Genomic DNA, 18289 nt, shown 5'->3' on the forward strand with positions numbered 1-18289 from the left:
ACTAGGCCTTATTTTTAGGGGATGTCTAATACCGTTGAGCTGCTGGCTGCCCCTGCGTCAGCCATGCCTCACCAGTGTGCTGTCAGAGAGAGGTAAGAGTGTGCAGCATTCATGGTAGTCAGCTTGGGCTGACTCTGCTGCTTTTGAACCTCTGCACACTGCTTGGAAGGGGTCCCCCGACTGGTATTGCCACCATCCCCAGATGTCAGTAATCTTGATGCCACTGTCACTGCTGCCACATGGCTATTGGGGAGGCGCCGATTGCTGCTACTGACACTGAAGCCCATTCTGCTGCCTCCTCTGTGCAGGCCCCGTGAGCTTCCACTTTCTCCATGCTGATCTCGTACATTGTGAGATCCGCATAGAGAAAGTGCTATTCTTGCACATTCCCAAAGATTACATGTGCCAATCACTAAAAGTAGTTTCTTTTTTTTTTTTTTTTTACCTTTGCTGGCTGATGTTAGTTTTCTAATCGGTTGGTCACAGGCTTTTTTTTTTTCCACCTTCCCTTTCTTATTTTTTTGCCAATTCCTTTTATATTGTCCTTTTTTCTTCCGTATTTCTTTTCTCTCCATCTTCTTCCCTCAGACACAGTCAGGTTCTCATTCTCACATGCATTTCTCTCTCTCACACACACACAGTCTTCTCACTGGCACATGCTGTCTGACGCTCACACACACACAGGCTTCTCTCTCACTCCCACATGCTGTCTTGCTCAAGCATAGGCTCTCACCGTCACACGCTGTCTCTCTCACACACACAGAGGCTCTCACATGCTGCCTCTGCAAACATTCAGATCCTCACTCCCACACACAATCTCTCAACTCATCTCGTACATGCACGCACACACCCTCTACAGACCCTCATATGGAACAGTATAACTGGTTGACAATTTAACATAGTGCTAAATAAAGTGATAATATTTTAACTGGTAATAAAGAAATATAATATTTTATATAAGAAGTATAACTATTTAACATAGCAATAAATATAAATATAAGCAATGCCTAATATATATATGAAATAGCAAATGTTGCTTACCTGATGTAACAGGTGTTCTCACAGGACAGCAGGATGTTAGTCCTCACAAATGGGTGACATCGAGGATGGAGCCCCACCACGGAAAACTTCTGTCAAAGTTTAAACAGAACTTTGACTGGCCCCTACTGGGCATGCCCAGCAAGGCACTGACCCTGCAGCCAGCAGGGGTCTCCCTTCAGTCTGATTTTCAAAGCTACAGGCAGTGCCTAGAAAGTAAAAATAAAACGAACCCAACACCGCGGGGAGGCGGGCGGGTTTCGTGAGGACTAACATCCTGCTGTCCTGTGAGAACACCTGTTACATCAGGTAAGCAACATTTGCTTTCTCACAGGACAAGCAGGATGGTTGTCCTCACAAATGGGTGAGTACCGAGCTGAGGATGTCCCGACTTGCACCAAATGTACCCAACGGTGTGCAGCAGGCACAACAACTGAGGAGAAATTTGGGAAAGGGCATCCGCACCCAACCGGGTAGGTGGAAGGGTGTTGGTACATCAGGTTGGAAAAAGGTTACGCAAGACAGACTGGCCGAAGATGGAGTCCTGTCTTCCAGCCTTGTCCAAACAATAGTGGGCTGCAAAGGTATGGAGGGAACTCCAGGTTGCAGCTTTGCAGATGTCAGGAAGCGGCACCGATCGAAGGTGTGCCACTGACGTCGCTATGGCCCTCACAGAGTGTGCTTTAACACGGTCTTGAAAAGGAATGCCAGCCTGCTCATAGCAGAAAGAAATGCAGTCCGCCAACCAGGAAGAAAGAGCCTGCTTACCCACAGGTTGTCCCAACTTATTAGGATGGAAAGAGACGAATAATTGAGTGCTCTTCCTGTGGGAAACTGTACGGTCTAGGTAAAAAGCTAGAGCTCGTTTACAGTCTAGGGTATGCAGGGTCTGCTCTCCAGAGTTGGAGTGGGGCCTGGGAAAAAAGATAGGTAGTATGATGGATTGATTGATATGAAACTCAGAAACTACCTTAGGTAAAAATTTAGGGTGAGTGCGGAGTACCGCCCGGTCCTGCAGGAGCTTAGTGTAAGGCGGATAGGTAACTAGGGCCTGTAATTCACTAACCCTGCGAGCTGAAGTAATAGCCAAAAGGAATAACACTTTCCAAGTGAGATATTTAAAGTCACAGGAGTGCAGAGGTTCGAAAGGAGGTTTCATAAGACGACCAAGAACCAGGTTAAGGTCCCAGGATGGGGCTGGAGGACGCAAGGGCGGCTTTAGATGGAGCAAGCCCTTAAGAAAGCGTGTTACTAGGGGTTGTACTGAAATAGGATTACCCCCAATACCCTTATGGAAGGCGGCTACCGCACTGACATGCATTCTGATAAAAGAGGTTTTAAGACCTGATTCAGAGAGATGCCATAAATAGTCCAAGAATTTGGAGATTGGACAGGAAAGGGGATCAAGGGACTGAGAAGTGCACCATGATGTGTACCTTTTCCATTTGTATGAGTAAGACTTTCTTGTGGAAGGCTTTCGTGAAGCTATCAGGACCCGAGAAACGGAATCTGAAAGGTTGAAAGGCTGAAGGACTAACCTTTCAACATCCATGCCGTCAGGGACAAGGCTTGGAGGTTGGGATGGAGGAGGCATCCGTCGTTTTGAGTGAGCAGATGCGGGTCCGTTCCCAGAGGAATGTGCCTGCGGATGGAGAGATCCTGGAGTATTGGAAACCATACTTGGCGTGGCCAGTAAGGTGCTATCAGGATCATGGTTCCTCCGTCCTGGCGTAGCTTCACGAGAGTCTTTGACACAAGAGGGAGTGGAGGGAATGCATAGAGCAGACCGGTTGTCTACTTGAGGGAGAATGCATCCCTCGGCCGAGAGTGCTGGCTCCGAATGAGAGAGCAGTAATCGTCCACTTTGTGGTTCTGAGGGGACGCAAAGAGGTCTATGCGGGGAGAACCCCACTTGTGAAACAGAGAGGTCGCTACCAGAGGATCGAGTGACCACTCGTGTGGTTGGAAGACACGGCTCAGCTGGTCTGCCAATACATTGTCTACTCCCGGCAGGTAAGTGGCCCTGAGGTACATGGAGTGGGAGAGGGCTTCCGCCCAGATGTGCGCAGCTTCCTGACACAGAAGGAAGGAGCCTGTGCCTCCCTGCTTGTTTATGTACCACATGGCCACTTGGTTGTCCGTCTGGATTAAGATTATCTGATGAAAGAGATGATCTTTGAAAGTGCGGAGCGCATAGCGGATTGCTCGAAGTTCCAGGAAATTGATCTGGTGTTCGGCTTCCTCTTTGGACCATAACCCTTGGGTTTGAAAGTCGTCCACATGGGCTCCCCAACCGATGTGAGAAGCGTCGGTGGTTAGGATTACTTGCGGATCCGGTGGAAGAAAGGGTAAGCCCTGAAGGAGGTTGACCTGAGTCGTCCACCAGGTTAAGGATAGGCGCAGCGCTTGTGTGACTGTGACTATGGAGGACAGAGGCTGAAAAGCTTGAATCCATTGGTGTCGTAGAGTCCATTGTGTTACTCTCATGGCTAGTGGGGTCATGGGAGTGACTTGAACCGAGGATGCCATGTGCCCTAGGAGAATGAGGAACTGGCGAGCCGTGGCAGTGTTCTGAGACTGGAGCTGGCGAGCCAGGGACATTAGGGTGTGGACCCTCTGAAGAGGAAGGTAAGCCTTTGCCTGTAAGGTGTCCAAGTCTGCCCCAATGAAGGATAAGGTTTGAGACGGGACTAAGCAAGATTTCTCGTAATTGACGAGAAACCCTAAGGAAAGGAGTGTTTGAATAGTCAATTTTAGGGAGGATTGAGCTATCTGTTGGGTGGAGGCCCTGATTAGCCAATCGTCCAGGTATGGGTAGACGTGGACACCTTCCTTCCTTAGGAATGCTGCTACCACTACGAGACATTTGGTAAAGACTCGTGGGGCAGAAGCTAGACCGAAAGGGAGGACACGGTATTGATAATGGTCGTGGCCTACTAGAAACCGCAGATATTTGCGATGGGATTGTGTGATCGCAATGTGGGTATAAGCGTCCTTGAGGTCAAGAGAGCACAGCCAATCCTCTCTTTGTAGCAGAGGGAGCAGCGCCCCTAGGGTTACCATTTTGAACTTCTCTTTTTGAAGGTATTTGTTGAGGGCTCGAAGGTCCAAAATGGGACGTAGTCCCCCTGATTTCTTTGGTATTAGGAAGTATCTGGAATAGAATCCCTTGCCTCGTTGAGAGGGAGGAACGGGTTCTATAGCATTTGATTGCAGAAGAAGGGATACTTCCTGTTGTAATTGAGCCAAATGGGTGGATAGACTCCACGCTTGAAGAGGCGGGGAGTCTGCCGGAAGAGTTATGAAGTTGAGGTGGTAACCCTGTGCGATAATTGTTAGCACCCACTGATCTGAGGTGATCTGCAACCAAGGTTGTAGAAAATGGTACAGTCGACCTCCTACAGAGATGTGCGGAAGAGGGGTTTGGCATGTGTTCCCTACAGGGGAGTCAAAGGCCAGCCGCAGGCCCAGGAGGAGGGGCTACAGTAGGCCTTGGCTTCCTAGGCTGACGCGGCTGAGGCCTAGTAGAGGATCGAGCTGGACGAGGCCTGGCCGATGGAGGGTAATAACGGCGTGGTCGAAAGAATGACTTCTTAGAGTCTTTCTTTTGCGGTTGCTTGGAGGTCAGCTCAGGTGGGACAGATGAGAGTTGTTTCAACGTCTCATGGTGGTCTTTTAACTCCGCCACAATCTGCTGAATTTGCTCTCCAAACAAATTATCGCCTAAGCAGGGTAAATCAGCAAGACGATCTTGAACCTCTGGGCGAAGGTTGGATGATTTTAACCAAGCCCAACGTCTGGCTGAGATGGCTGTGGCTGAAACTTTTGTGGAAGCATCGAATATGTCGTAGGCAGTCCTAATCTCGTGCTTCCCTGCCTCAAATCCCTTGTGAAGAAGGGCTTGAAGCTGCGGTTGGTATTGGTCTGGCAACGTGTCAGCATAGTCTTGCATCTGCTTAAGGATGGCTCTGTTGTACTGAGTCATGTAAAGTTGATATGAAGCTATGCGTGAAATCAACATAGCTCCATGATAGACTTTCCGTCCAACACTATCTAGGAACTTGTTGTCCCTGGTAGGCGGGGTAGAAGAGTGTGGCTTAAGACGCTTGGCCTTCTTCTGCGCGGACTCAACCACAACAGAGCGATGATCCAGTTGAGGTTTTTGGAAACCTGGTGCTGACTGGCCAAGGTAGGTGGAGTCAGCTTTTTTGTTAACTGGGGACACTGATGAAGGAGATTCCCAGTTTTTCTTGAGCAGATCCAAAAACACCTGGTGTATAGGGATGGAAGCGATGATTTTTGGAGCATCCAGAAATTGAAGGAGTTCCATCATCTGGTGTCTGTCATCAGCTTCAGATTGTAGTTGAAAAGGTACAACTTCTGACATCTCTTTCACAAAATTAATGAAAGATAGATCCTCAGGAGGAGATCTTTTTCTACTCTCTGTAGGAGATGGAGGCGAAGGCAAATCCGTGTCAGAAGATGTATCATCATCATCACCCCAGGTATCGTAGGGATCAAGTGGGGTTTGTAACCCTGATGGACCTGGCTGAGGCTCTAAAGGCATCGATGGAAACCGAGGTGGAATCGGTGCCGTAGGAGGAACCAGAAATGGCATCGATGGCTTCGGTGCTGTCGATGGAATCGGTGCCTGGCGTGGAATGGATGGAACCGAAGGATATATCGGTGGAGATATACCAGAAGGCACCGATGGAACCACCCCGGAAGGGGGAATCCGGAACGGTGTTTCTCCTGCCGATGAAAATCCAGTCGGAGACGGTGGTGTTGTCGATGGTACTGGAATCACCGATGGAAGGGCCGTCATGAGCGCCTCCATGCGGCTCAGTAGCGGTGCTAGCGCTTGTATCAACGGCTCGGTGGTCGGTTCCCTCCTCGGTGGCGAAGCCGGTGCCGGTGTCGGTGCCGGGGGCGGCATTGGAAACGGTGCCGGAGACGGTGCCGATGGAGGTTGCAATTTCTTCATCGCTTTCTCGATGGCCTCCTGGACCAGCCGGTCCAGTTCTGCCCGGAGACCAGGGGTAACCCCGGGAGGGTGAGGGTTTCCTCGATGCCTGCGAACGAGACGTGGAGGGTGTCCGGTCTGTTCGCGGCTTCTTTGTCGGTGGCTCGGCTTGAGCAGAGGTCGATGGCTGTGGATCCTCGACAGGCCGAGACTTATGCCGTCGATGGCGATGCTTTTCTTTCCGATCCCCTCGCCCATCCGGGGAAGGGACGGGAGTCGACGGCCGAGAAGCGATCGATGGCGGACGGTCACCGGAGGGTTGACTATGATGGTACAACTTCGACGGTGCCGGTTCCGATGACGTCGATGCTATCGATGGCGTTGGGGTGGGTGCATGGAAGAGGAGCCCCATCTTTTCCATCCTGGCTTTGCGACCCTTGGGTGTCATTAAGGCACATTTGGTGCAAGTCAGGACATCATGCTCACTACCCAAACACATCACACAAACCCTGTGGGGGTCTGTGATGGACATAGTCCGGGTACAATCCGGACAACGGCGGAACCCCGTTGCCATGGCCTGAAGCCAAAATTTAGGCTGGGGATCGGTAAGTGCCAACAGGCCTCAAGGGCCAAATTCGACGGTAGTCGATGGAAAAAGGCAAAAAACTTACCGGGTTCCGTAAGATGACTAAAAAATTTGTCGAAGGGAGACCCCTGAGGGGCAAATTTTCTTAGGAAATTAACTTCCAAATTCCTGTCAGGAACGTGGTTAGAGAGCTCCTTTCACCGCGTGGCAACTGCTGCGCGGAAAAAAGAAGACTGAAGGGAGACCCCTGCTGGCTGCAGGGTCAGTGCCTTGCTGGGCATGCCCAGTAGGGGCCAGTCAAAGTTCTGTTTAAACTTTGACAGAAGTTTTCCGTGGTGGGGCTCCATCCTCGATGTCACCCATTTGTGAGGACAACCATCCTGCTTGTCCTGTGAGAAAAAGTGAATTTTTGAGCTCAAAGATAATTGTCCAGTTGCAGATTCTTAAAAGTAGTACTTTATACAGTGTCCATAGTTAAGGGATGGAAGTCTGTCAGTCATAGTAAGATTAAGCGTCTGGGAAAGCTTGTTGGAAGAGAAAAGTTTTCAGTCTTTTTTTGAATTCTTGATAACTGGGTTCTAGTCTAAGATCTGGGGGAAGCGTGTTCCACTGGTGTGGGCCTGCTGAAGATAGCGCTCGTTTGCTCAATGATGATTTTATTTGCGGAGCATGCAGTGTTCCTCTGTATGCGCTTCTGATTGGTCTGGAGGAAGTGTGCGGTTGGAGTTGAGAGCTTAATGTGATGGGGGCTAGATTGTTTGTCGCTTTGTGGATGATAGTGAGTACCTTATAGAGTATCCTTTGTTTAATGGGGAGCCAATGTAAGCTCCGAAGGATTGGGGTGATATGGTCTTTTTTGTTAGTGCTAGTTAGAATTCTAGCCGCTGAATTCTGAACCATCTGTAATGGCTTGATAGTGTTGGCGGGAATACCTAGTAGCAGGGAGTTGCAGTAGTCGAGCTTGGAAAGAATGATGGATTGCAGTACTAGCCTGAAGTCGGAGAAGTGAAGGAGGGGTTTAAGTTTTTTAAGGACTTGCAGTTTGTAAAAGCAGTCCTTTGTAGTATTGTTTACGAACTTTTTTTTTCCCTAGATAGTATGAATTAGCCATTACAAATGGGGACATCATCCAGCAGCACAAAACAGTCATGTCTCTCCAAGTTAGGGGAACACATGATTTGGTGTGAGAGATAATGGAGTTAGGGACACTTGGAAATAGTGATCATACCATGATCAAATTTGACTTGACAACTGAGGAAGGACATTAAGGAAATCTACTGAGATAGCAATTAACTTTCAAAAAGGATATTATGATGAAATGAGAAAAATTGTTAGGAAAAAAAACAAAGGAGCAGCAGGAAAGGTCAAGGGTTTACATCAATTATCGCTCATACCAAAGATGCTGTTTAAAAATACTCTCTAAGAAGCCCAGACCAGATGTATTCCACACATTAAAAAAGGTAGAAGGAATGCCAAACTGATGCTGGCATGGCTAAAAGGTGAGCTGAGAGAGGCTATTCTAGCCATAAGAACATCTTTCAAAAAATGGAAACAGGATCCGAATGAATAAAACAGGAAACATAAGCACTGGCAAGTTAGATTCAAAGCATTGATAAGGAAAGCAAAGACAGAATTTGAAAAGAAGCTTGCTGTGGAAGCAAAAACTAATAAACATTTTCAAGTACATTCGAAGCAAAAAGCTTGCAAGGGAGTCAATTGGATCATTAGGTGATTTAGGGGTAAAAGGGGCACTAAGATAAGATGACGTCGTAGAAGGAAGATTAAATGAATTCTTTGCTTTGGTCTTTACAGAGGAAGATGTAAGGCAGATACCCATGCCAGAAGTGATATTTAAAAGGTGATAATTCAAAAGAATTGAAACAAATCTCAGTGAACCTGAAGATGTACTAGGGCAAACTGACAAACTAAAAAGAGTAGCAAATCACTTGAACCAGATATTATACAACCCAGAGTACTGAAAAATGAAATGTCACTCCTACTGTTAATAATCTGTAAGCTAGCATTAAAATTAGCTATGATATCTGAAGATTGGAAGGCACTCAATATAACATCAGTTTTTAAAAAGGGTTCTAGGGTGATCCAGGAAACCACAAATCGGTGAGCCTGACCTCAGTGCTGGGAAAAATGGTTGAAACTATTCTAAAAAAAAAAAAAAAATACTGAGAGGTTAATGGTCCAAAGCAAACATGGATTTAGCCAAAGGAAGTCTTGCTTCACCAATTTATTTTTTTGAAGGCGTGAATAAACATGTGAATAAAGGTAAGTCAGTTGATATAGTGTACCTGGATTTTCAGAAATATTTTGACAAAATACCTCATTAAAGACTCTTGAGGAAATTAAAAAGTCATGGGATAGGAGGCAATGTTGTATTGTGGATTGAGAACTGGTTAAAAGATGGAAAACAGAGAGTGGGTCTAAATGTCAATTTTCTCAATGGAGAAAGGTAAATAGTGGAGTGCCCCAGAAATCTGTACTAGGACCGCTTCTTTTTAATGTATTTATAAATGGTCTAGAGACAGGAATGATGAATGAGATGATCAAATTTACTGATTTAAGAATATTCAAATATTTCTCAAATCACAAGAAGTTTGTAAGAAATTCCAAGAGGACCTTGTAAGACCGGGACTCCACATGACAGATGACATTTAATGTGAACAAGTGCAAAGTGATGCATGTAGGAAAGAGCAACCCAAATTATAGCTGCACAATGCAAGGTTCCACATTAGGAATCGCCACTCAGGAAAAGTACCTAGGCTACATCATGGATAACATATTGAAGTCTTGTGTTTGGCAGCAGCCAAGAAAGGAAATAGAATGCAAGGAATTGGGAAAGGAATGGAAAATAAAACAGAGGGTGTCATGCTGCCTCTATTTCTGGTCACCACCTCAAAAAAATAAAAAAAAAATAAAAAATAAAAGATATAGCGGAATTAGAAAAAGGTACAGAGAAGGGCGACCAAAATGATAAAGGGGATGGAACTATTCTCCTATGAGGAAAGGCTAAAGAGGTTAGGGCTCTTCAGTTTGGAGAAGAGAGGCTGAGGGGAGATATAATAGAGGGCTAAAAAATGAGTGGAATGGAAGGGGTAAACACGAGCTGGTTGTTTACTCTTTCCAAATATACAAAACCTAGGGGACATCAATGAAGTTACTAGGTGACACATTTAAGACAAATAGGAGAGAAATATTTGTTTTACTCAATGCATAATTAAACTCAAATTCACTGCTGGAAGATATGGTAATAGCAGCTGTTAGTGTAGCTGGCTGTAAATAAGGTTTGGACAAGTTTATGGAAAAAAGTCCATAAACTATTATCAAGGTAGATGTGGGGAAATCCATTACTTATCCCTGGGATAAGCAACATGGAATCTATCGACTTTTTGGGATCCTGCCAAGTACCTGTAACCTGGACTGGCCACTGTTGGAAACAGGATACTGGGCTTGATGGACCTTTGATCTGACCAGCCCGGCACCAACCTGGCTACCCCATGGCCTGCATTACCTAGTCATGCTTACTTTATTCACCATCTTTTGCCCTCATCATGGGAATTTTGCAATACTGCAATCTCCAAACTATGTCCTACCATACTCAGAACATGACAGCAGACAAATACTATCAGGCCCATCCAGCTTGCCCTACTAGCCTCCCAGTGAAATGCTACAGACCCCAACCAACCCCAGACACCTCTGTGCAACTAGGGCTCTTCTGCTTATCTAAAGGTTTCCTGGATTATTTTATCGTTTTTGTCTCCATCACCTCCACCGGGAGGCCATGGCAGATCTACAACTCAGATTGATTCTGCTTGTTCAGTTACACTGTATCCTTATCACTCAGAAAATCTGTTTCACACATACTGACCAAAGAATGTCAAAGCCTGCTCAAATTTTCCACCTAAATTTAGGGAAATAAAACATGAAGATATAGATGGTTTGTGCAAACATCACAATCTTGACACCAGATGTAAGCTGCTGAGTAGGAGACTAAGTTTAATCAACTGACAACCAGATACTGGTACTTCTACCATCTCTGCTGGCTTAAGAAAAACATTTCAGAGTAACACTCCCTGTGATTTGCAATGTTTTACGCATGTAATATTACACACACAGGCGAAGTATCCTGTCTGGCCTGAGGTTTCTGTGCTAACTCAAGCCCTAATATCCTTCCCTCATACTTGATAGCTCCGCCTCTGACCCTGTCTTACCCAATATGGATACAGTTAATTACAAAACTGCATGTATTATGCTTGTAAGGGAAAAATAAAGATTTAAGTGTTTTAACCTGTCTGTTGAAATCCTCTTCATTCTCCATCCACATGTACTCGGCAAAAGGGTTGGCTTCATTCTCATCGTGTCCATTCACTACCTGGTCCTCTTTGGATTTTGTGTTGGATGTTGAGTTGCCAACATTTGAACCATTCATCATTACTGAATCTAAAAGGAAATGGGGAAAAGGAAGTCAGAAAAAGCATACATTACAAGACAATTCAGGTGCACCATAGTGTCTACACAGTAGAAAAAATGTTTTTATTGTTTTTAAACTGTATTGAATATGTTATTACAAAGCACAAAACTTTAGAAAGAAACATGACTGAAAAACAATGAAGCAAGAAAATATCTTCCAATAAGATAAATAACTTTGCAATCTCAGAAGCCCACAAACTAAAAGGGGCAGAAATTGAGAAGAACGAATAAGAAAATCACAGAAGAATCTATCTTCTTTTAAATCTTGGATCTCTGCTGCTACCGCCGCTCCACCGCCGCTGCAGAGAACCAGGGGAGAGAAGGCCTGCGCGATCGGCGCCCAGACCCGTCGGGGTAAGGCCTTCATATTCCCCTGCCCCCGGCGAGCCCAGCCTCCGATCGCGCGGCCTACTAATTAACCGCGGCGCCCATCAACGCGACTCGCTCTCCTGGACCCTCCCACCAACAACTAGCAGCCAATTACAAAACAGAGAGAGTTTTTTAAATTTGGAGAAACTCACTTAAATTGACTGATCCGCTGGCGCCGCGCGCCTGCGTCGCACAACGAAGGAGCACAACAAAGGGGCTGGCCCCTTTGTGCGCCCCTTCGGGCAGCCACTGAGATTAAGAAGAAGGTAAAAGAAAAAATTTGAAAACACTTAAAATACTTAATCTACTTAAATAATGCTTAGACCTCTACATCCACAGTAATATCACCCACAACCGTCTATCGGACCTCACTCAACCACAGGCATCCTCCAGCTAGCGGCACTCGGACCTCACTCAACCACAGGCATCCTCCAGCTAGCGGCACTCGGACCTCACTCAACCACAGGCATCCTCCAGCTAGCGGCACTCGGTCCTCACTCAACCACAGGCATCCTCCAGCTAGCGGCACTCGGTCCTCACTCAACCACAGGCATCCTCCAGCTAGCGGCACTCGGACCTCACTCAACCACAGGCATCCTCCAGCTAGCGGCACTCGGACCTCACTCAACCACAGGCATCCCTCCAGCTAGCGGCACTCGGACCTCACTCAACCACAGGCATCCTCCAGCTAGCTGCACTCGGACCTTACTCAACTTCAATCATTCCCACCACAAAGATGTTGACTTTTACCAACCCTCAACTCCAAAACAGACACAAACACCTTATTAACATCCCCCTTTTGAAAAATAACAAAAACTTATTATATCTCACCTTCCTCCTCATCAATGCTCAATCCCTATCAAAAAAACACATGTTAATCTCTGACATACTACAAGAAAATAACCCTGACTTCTTTGCCATAACAGAATCCTGGCTTAAAAACACCGATCAAGTACTTCTGAATCACATAGCTAACAACGAATATGATACCTTTTCAATTCCACGCAATTACAAAAGAGGAGGCGGCCTTCTACTTCTTACAAAAAAACACCTCTCAATGAAAATGATTCCTCACAACCTCCCAAAACAATATGAAGTAGCCCTGTTCGACTCAATTCCTACAAGTTTGCCTTATATATTGTCCACCCAAACTACTAGACAGCAACATCTCTCCACTCCTGGAATTCCTCATTACAAACATCAATACAAAAAAACCTTCCATCATCCTTGGTGACCTCAACCTCCATACGGATGCCAACCCCAGTACACCAAGCTGCGAAACCCTACTAGATATGCTCTCAAGCTTAAACTTCACCCTTCAAGTAAACAACCCCACACATAAAGCAGGTCACACTCTTGACCTAATTTTCACCAATTTCTTCTTCACGGATACCTCCATTACACACACCTCAGTTACCTGGTCAGATCATCATCTCCTACTATGCAAGTCTCATCTGAATTACAACATCCCTTCAAATAATAGTAACACACAAAAATACTTTAAATACCGTCCTCCTTTTCTAACTAATCCCCTCCTTCAAGGGCTGGGACATCAACTAACAAATCTTGACTTATCAAACATCAACAACGCTATCCAATCTTGGTCTCTTATCACCAAAAATACCGCCAACATCATTAATCCAGAGAAATTCAAACGGCTGAAGAACAAAAAAGAAAATCAAAACCCTTCAATTCCCTACTGCAATTCCCTACTGCAATTCTCTTCTGATTGGCTTCTCTAAAAAATATGAAAACAGCCCTCAGGAAAATGGAGAAAGAATGGCAAAAAAACAAGCTGCCTGCAATACAACAGAAATACCGCACACAACTAGCCGAATACAAAAAATTAATCCAAAATACTAAACGAGACTACTATGGTAAAAAAATTATAAACTCCACGAACAAATCAAAATCCTTGTTCAACATAGTAAATAACCTCATTACAGATAATTGCAATTCCATCATTTCTGTCACCAAAAAAAACTTAAGTCAAGATTTAGCTATTTTCTTTAAGGATAAAATCACCAAAATAACAGACTCCTTCAACACCACGTCAAACTGCCAAATACCAACTTCTACAAATAGCAACTCCCCTTGGCCAAACTTTAGACCTATATCCATAACGGAAACAGAAAAAATGATTAAAAAAAATCAACCCTGCTCGCCATGTCTTAGACTCCATTCCCACTCGAGTCCTTAAGGAAATTGCTTATCCACTAGCCCCAACAATTGCAGCAATTGTCAACAAATCTCTAGAGGAAGGCGAACTACCTCCCATGCTAAAAATCGCTACAATCACACCTTTGTTAAAGAAAAAAAACCTCAACCCAGATGACCTAAACAATTACCGCCCAATTTCTAACCTACCCTTCTTTGCCAAATTGACAGAGAAAGCGGTACTGAAACAACTAAATGATCATTTAGATGATAATAAAATACTTTATCCCACCAATTCGGTTTCAGGAAAAACTTCAGTACCGAAACACTCTTACTCAACCTTTCCAATACCATATTAAGAGGACTCGACAACAAAAAAGGATACTTACTGATTCTTCTGGACCTCTCTGCAGCCTTTGACACTGTAGACCACAAATTGCTTATTTCTAGTCTTGAATCCATCGGGCTCACTGAAAAAACTCTTAGCTGGTTTTCATCCTTCCTCAAAAATAGATATTTTAAAGTCACCTACAACAACATATTATCAAACGCCATCCCCCTCGAAACAGGTGTACCGCAAGGATCGGCACTTTCACCCATCTTATTCAACATTTACCTTACTCCTCTTTGCCATTTTTTATCCAGTCTTGGCATATCATATTACATGTACGCCGATGATATACAAATTCTGATTCCAATTTCCTCCTCATTAGAAGATACAATGTCTAGTGCAGCCTCTCTCCTGGACACAATCAGAAACAGATTAATCCAACTTAAATTATGTTTAAATATGAACAAAACTGAATGCATACTCATCGCCAGAAAAAACTCCGGACCTAAAACTATTCCACCCTTCCAATTTGACAATTCCATCATCCAACTTAAAGACAATGTTAAAGATTTAGGCTTCTGGGTGGACAATGATCTAAATTATAAAAAACACATCTCTACTAGAACAAAAGAAGGATTCCACAAACTACAGGTAATCAAACACCTAAAACCACTGCTTCACCCCCATGACTTCAAAACAGTCCTTCAAGCCCTAATATTCTCCTGTTTGGACTACTGCAATTCTCTTCTGATTGGCCTACCCAAGTCATCCCTAAGACCATTACAGCTTCTTCAGAATACCGCTGCCAGAACCTTAACGGGGAAAAGAAAATCTGAACACATCACTCCTGTTCTCAACCAACTACAATGGCTCACAATTGAGAAAAGAATCGAATTCAAAGTCCTCTCAATACTGCAGAAAGCAATTTACAAAGCAGATTACACAGCTCTTGATGACGTCATACATATCCACCACTCCCTACGCACTACAAGAACAACTAGTAAAATACAACTTGTGATTCCATCTCTCCCTCTCGCCAAACTCTCTTCCACCAGAAATAGAGCCATTTCCATCATCGGCCCAAAATTATGGAACTCACTACCTCAGTACCTCGCTGGTCAAGAAAACCCTAAATCTTTTAAAAAAGAACTTAAATCTTGGCTACTAAGCCAATCTCTTACTGACAGCTCGGACTTTTAATCTCATAACTATCAGTCTCCTGATTGGACAATTTATCCTGCTTACTAACTACAGATATCTCCTATTATCTATGAACCCTGTTTTTTCAGTATACCTAACTTATAGTATATCTTATTTCTGTTTAGACTAATTTTATATGTCAGTTTCTCAGTCTGTTTAATGTAATTTGTCAAATTTCAATGTAACTGGTTGTTATAATGTAAACCGGAGTGAAGGCAACTCTGCTATACCTCGGTATATAAAAAACGCTAAATAAAAATAAAAAAAATCTTAGCATGATAGCTGAAAATTTCCTGTTAATACATATAAAGACCGACTATGTGACTGATGAATTAGGACCAGCAAGCAATTTTTTAGAATCAATAAATGCCCTAAGTTGTACAGGAGCGAAAAAACAAGTTCTGGTGAAATTTTACCACACATTTGCAGGGATATTGTAGAAAGAAGGAAGCTCCAAGAGCACAGGTTTCCTGATGCAAGGACAGGAATCCTTTCCTCCTTTCTTGAGTAACACGTGCTTAGTCTGGGAAAATACAAACACTTTGTCCCATAAACTGTTTGTTCATATGTTAAAAATAAGCCTTCATCACAGTACTTAAATCTGATTCAGCAAAGAAAGAGAGTAACAGGCTCAGTCACCTCATTCTGAAGATTCCAAAAAAGCAGTTAACTCTAAATTAACAGGAATCTGAGCATTATTCCTACCAGGTAGAGTATAGACTTTAGAAATTCATTTGTTTTCCACACTCAACAAGTAAAACAGTTTTAATATTTCCAGTGTATCAGAATGTCTAAAACAGAATTTAAGTTCTTACAAGATGCATCTGCAGGTGTTTCAAGCACAAGCTTCTCCTCGCTGCTACTCTAAAAAGCCATAATCTTGAAGGAGGGTGACCATCATAAGTAGCACCTGCCAAAATCTTTGTTGCCATATCCATAGTCAATAAAAACTGGAGTATATCTATCACAGGCACTTGCATTATATATTCCAATACCACTTAATTATGGCCATAAACATATATGCTAAATATACAAGAGACCATAATATGAGGCTGATACTCTCCTTTACAGGACTGACTTCACTCACTTCTCAGCAGCAATACTCTAAAGAATGTGATCTGTTGAACTATTCAAGCAATCCACATTGGGGGCCTTAATCATTAATTATAACTTATTCTGCAAACTGACTGTCTTCATAAATAAGTCTGTAGTAATGTATACAGGCAGCACCTTGTTGCTCTAGTACCCTAGTACCAAGGATCAGCAGCCTGACACATAAGCTATCAATCTCTGGATTCTATAATCTCCAGACAGAGCCACACTAACTTCTCTTGTCAGAGCTCATGCATGGCTCAAAGAAAAATAAGAAAAGAAAAGAAAAAAAATGAAAAAAAAAAAAAAGACGACCTTTCTGTGGATGACTGCACTGGTTCATAATGCGAATCCTTGGGAGATTCTCAAGAAATGAGGAATATGTCAGACTCCTTAACCCCTCCGAGACCAGAACAAACTGAAGACCCCAAAAAAATCTCTCTCCAGATAATTACCTGTTTGTCATTAGAGAGCACCTTGACAATATTTGACTCTCTCTGATATGGTCCCACATACCATGAATTGAGTGGAAGCAAAACTGCAAGGCCTGCTTTAATGAACAAGCAATCAGGAAGACAGGTCCAAGAGAGAGAGACTGCTGGTTTAAAATGTGTAACTAAATTTGCACACACATCTCATCCTCTGAAAAAAAATAAATAAATAAATAAAAAGTTGCTTCTCACTCTTTTCTTTCAATCTTAAAGTCCCAAACTAGTGGAAGAAGCACTGGAGTTTGCTACTAGATGGACATAAGAGCTGTTTCCTGAGGAACAAAAAAGAAAGAAGCCAACAATAAAAAAAAAAATAAAAGTCACCCCTGCAAGAAAAAAAAATGTTCTCTTCCAAATACCTATCCTACAGTGATATCAGAATGAACAGATCGAAACTAAACCCATCTCCACCACAGAAAATAGTTACTGTCAAGGAAATTAAAACCTCTCTTGCTAATTCTTAAAGGTACTGACTGGGAATGTTCAAATATGTTATACGTGTATACTGCCTCCCTGAAATAAATTGCCTCAAAGGGAGTGACAACAATATAATAAATACATAATTGTCATTTATTGACATATCACAAAATATAATACAGCAACAAAACCTAAATCAATAAAAATGCAATTTATACATACAATTTGAACGCTAGATTGACTGCACCGCTCACTAGAGGTGGTTTCACTTATGGTGCAATCCTCTATTACAGAAGAGAGGATGAAACAGCAGAAAGGACTTTGTTGGAAGATGCTCTGGCACTGCTACAGAACAATATCAAAATTAATCGAAAAGGGGCTTAAAAATGCAAATATTGAGAAACTGAGAATTTTGGGGATTCCAGAGGGAATTGAAGGTGATAAGCCAGTGAAATTTATTGAGATATTTCTACTAAAATCTCAATATCTCAATGTACTAATGGTACATGTGGGCACCAACGACATAGGAAAATGTGGGAGGGAGGTTCTGGAAGCCAAATTTAGGCTATTAGGTAGAAAACGTAAATCCAGAACCACCAGGGTAGCATTCTCTGAAATGCTTCCTGTTCCACGCGCAGGTCACCAGAGGCAGGCAGAGCTCCGGAGTCTCAATGCGTGGATGAGACGATGGTGCAAGGAAGAGGGATTCAGTTTTGTTAGGAACTGGGGAACCTTTTGGGGAAGGGGGAGTCTCTTCCGAAGGGATGGGCTCCACCTTAACCAGGGTGGAACCAGACTGCTGGGGCTAACCTTTAAAAAGGAGATAGAGCAGCTTTTAAACTAGAACAAAGGGGAAAGCCAACAGTCGCTCAGCAGCACATGGTTCGGAGAGAGGTATCTTCAAAGGATACTGATGATGCATTAGAATTAGGGCATCCCAACAGTGAGGTTCCAATAATTAGAAAAATAGTCCAAGTGCCTGTAACTAAAAACTCACCCGAGCTAAAAAATTCTAACTTATCCCTATCAATTAAAAAGCAGAATGAAAATACAAACAAAAAACAAACTTTGAAATGTTTGTATGCTAATGCCAGAAGTCTAAGTAGTAAGATGGGAGAATTAGAATGTATAGCAGTGAATGACAGACTTAATTGACATCTCAG

The 18289-nt window shown here is 43.6% G+C and overlaps 1 protein-coding gene across 4 annotated transcripts in view; it reads right to left on the reverse strand.

The window, feature by feature from the left end:
* The window catches only part of PAIP2B (poly(A) binding protein interacting protein 2B), a 117843-nt gene that overhangs the window by 23335 nt on the left and 76219 nt on the right, over positions 1–18289 (reverse strand). For 3 of the 4 annotated variants that reach the window (XM_029594377.1, XM_029594387.1, XM_029594396.1), the window contains one exon: positions 10888–11039. In XM_029594377.1, the coding sequence (XP_029450237.1) occupies positions 10888–11039 (152 nt within the window). Of the gene's footprint in view, positions 1–10887; positions 11040–13984; positions 14072–18289 lie in introns of those variants that run through there. The other variant, XM_029594367.1, reaches the window with a different exon arrangement.

This window comes from Rhinatrema bivittatum, chromosome 1 (assembly GCF_901001135.1).
Source record: "Rhinatrema bivittatum chromosome 1, aRhiBiv1.1, whole genome shotgun sequence".
Classification (NCBI taxonomy): Eukaryota; Metazoa; Chordata; class Amphibia; order Gymnophiona; family Rhinatrematidae; genus Rhinatrema; species Rhinatrema bivittatum.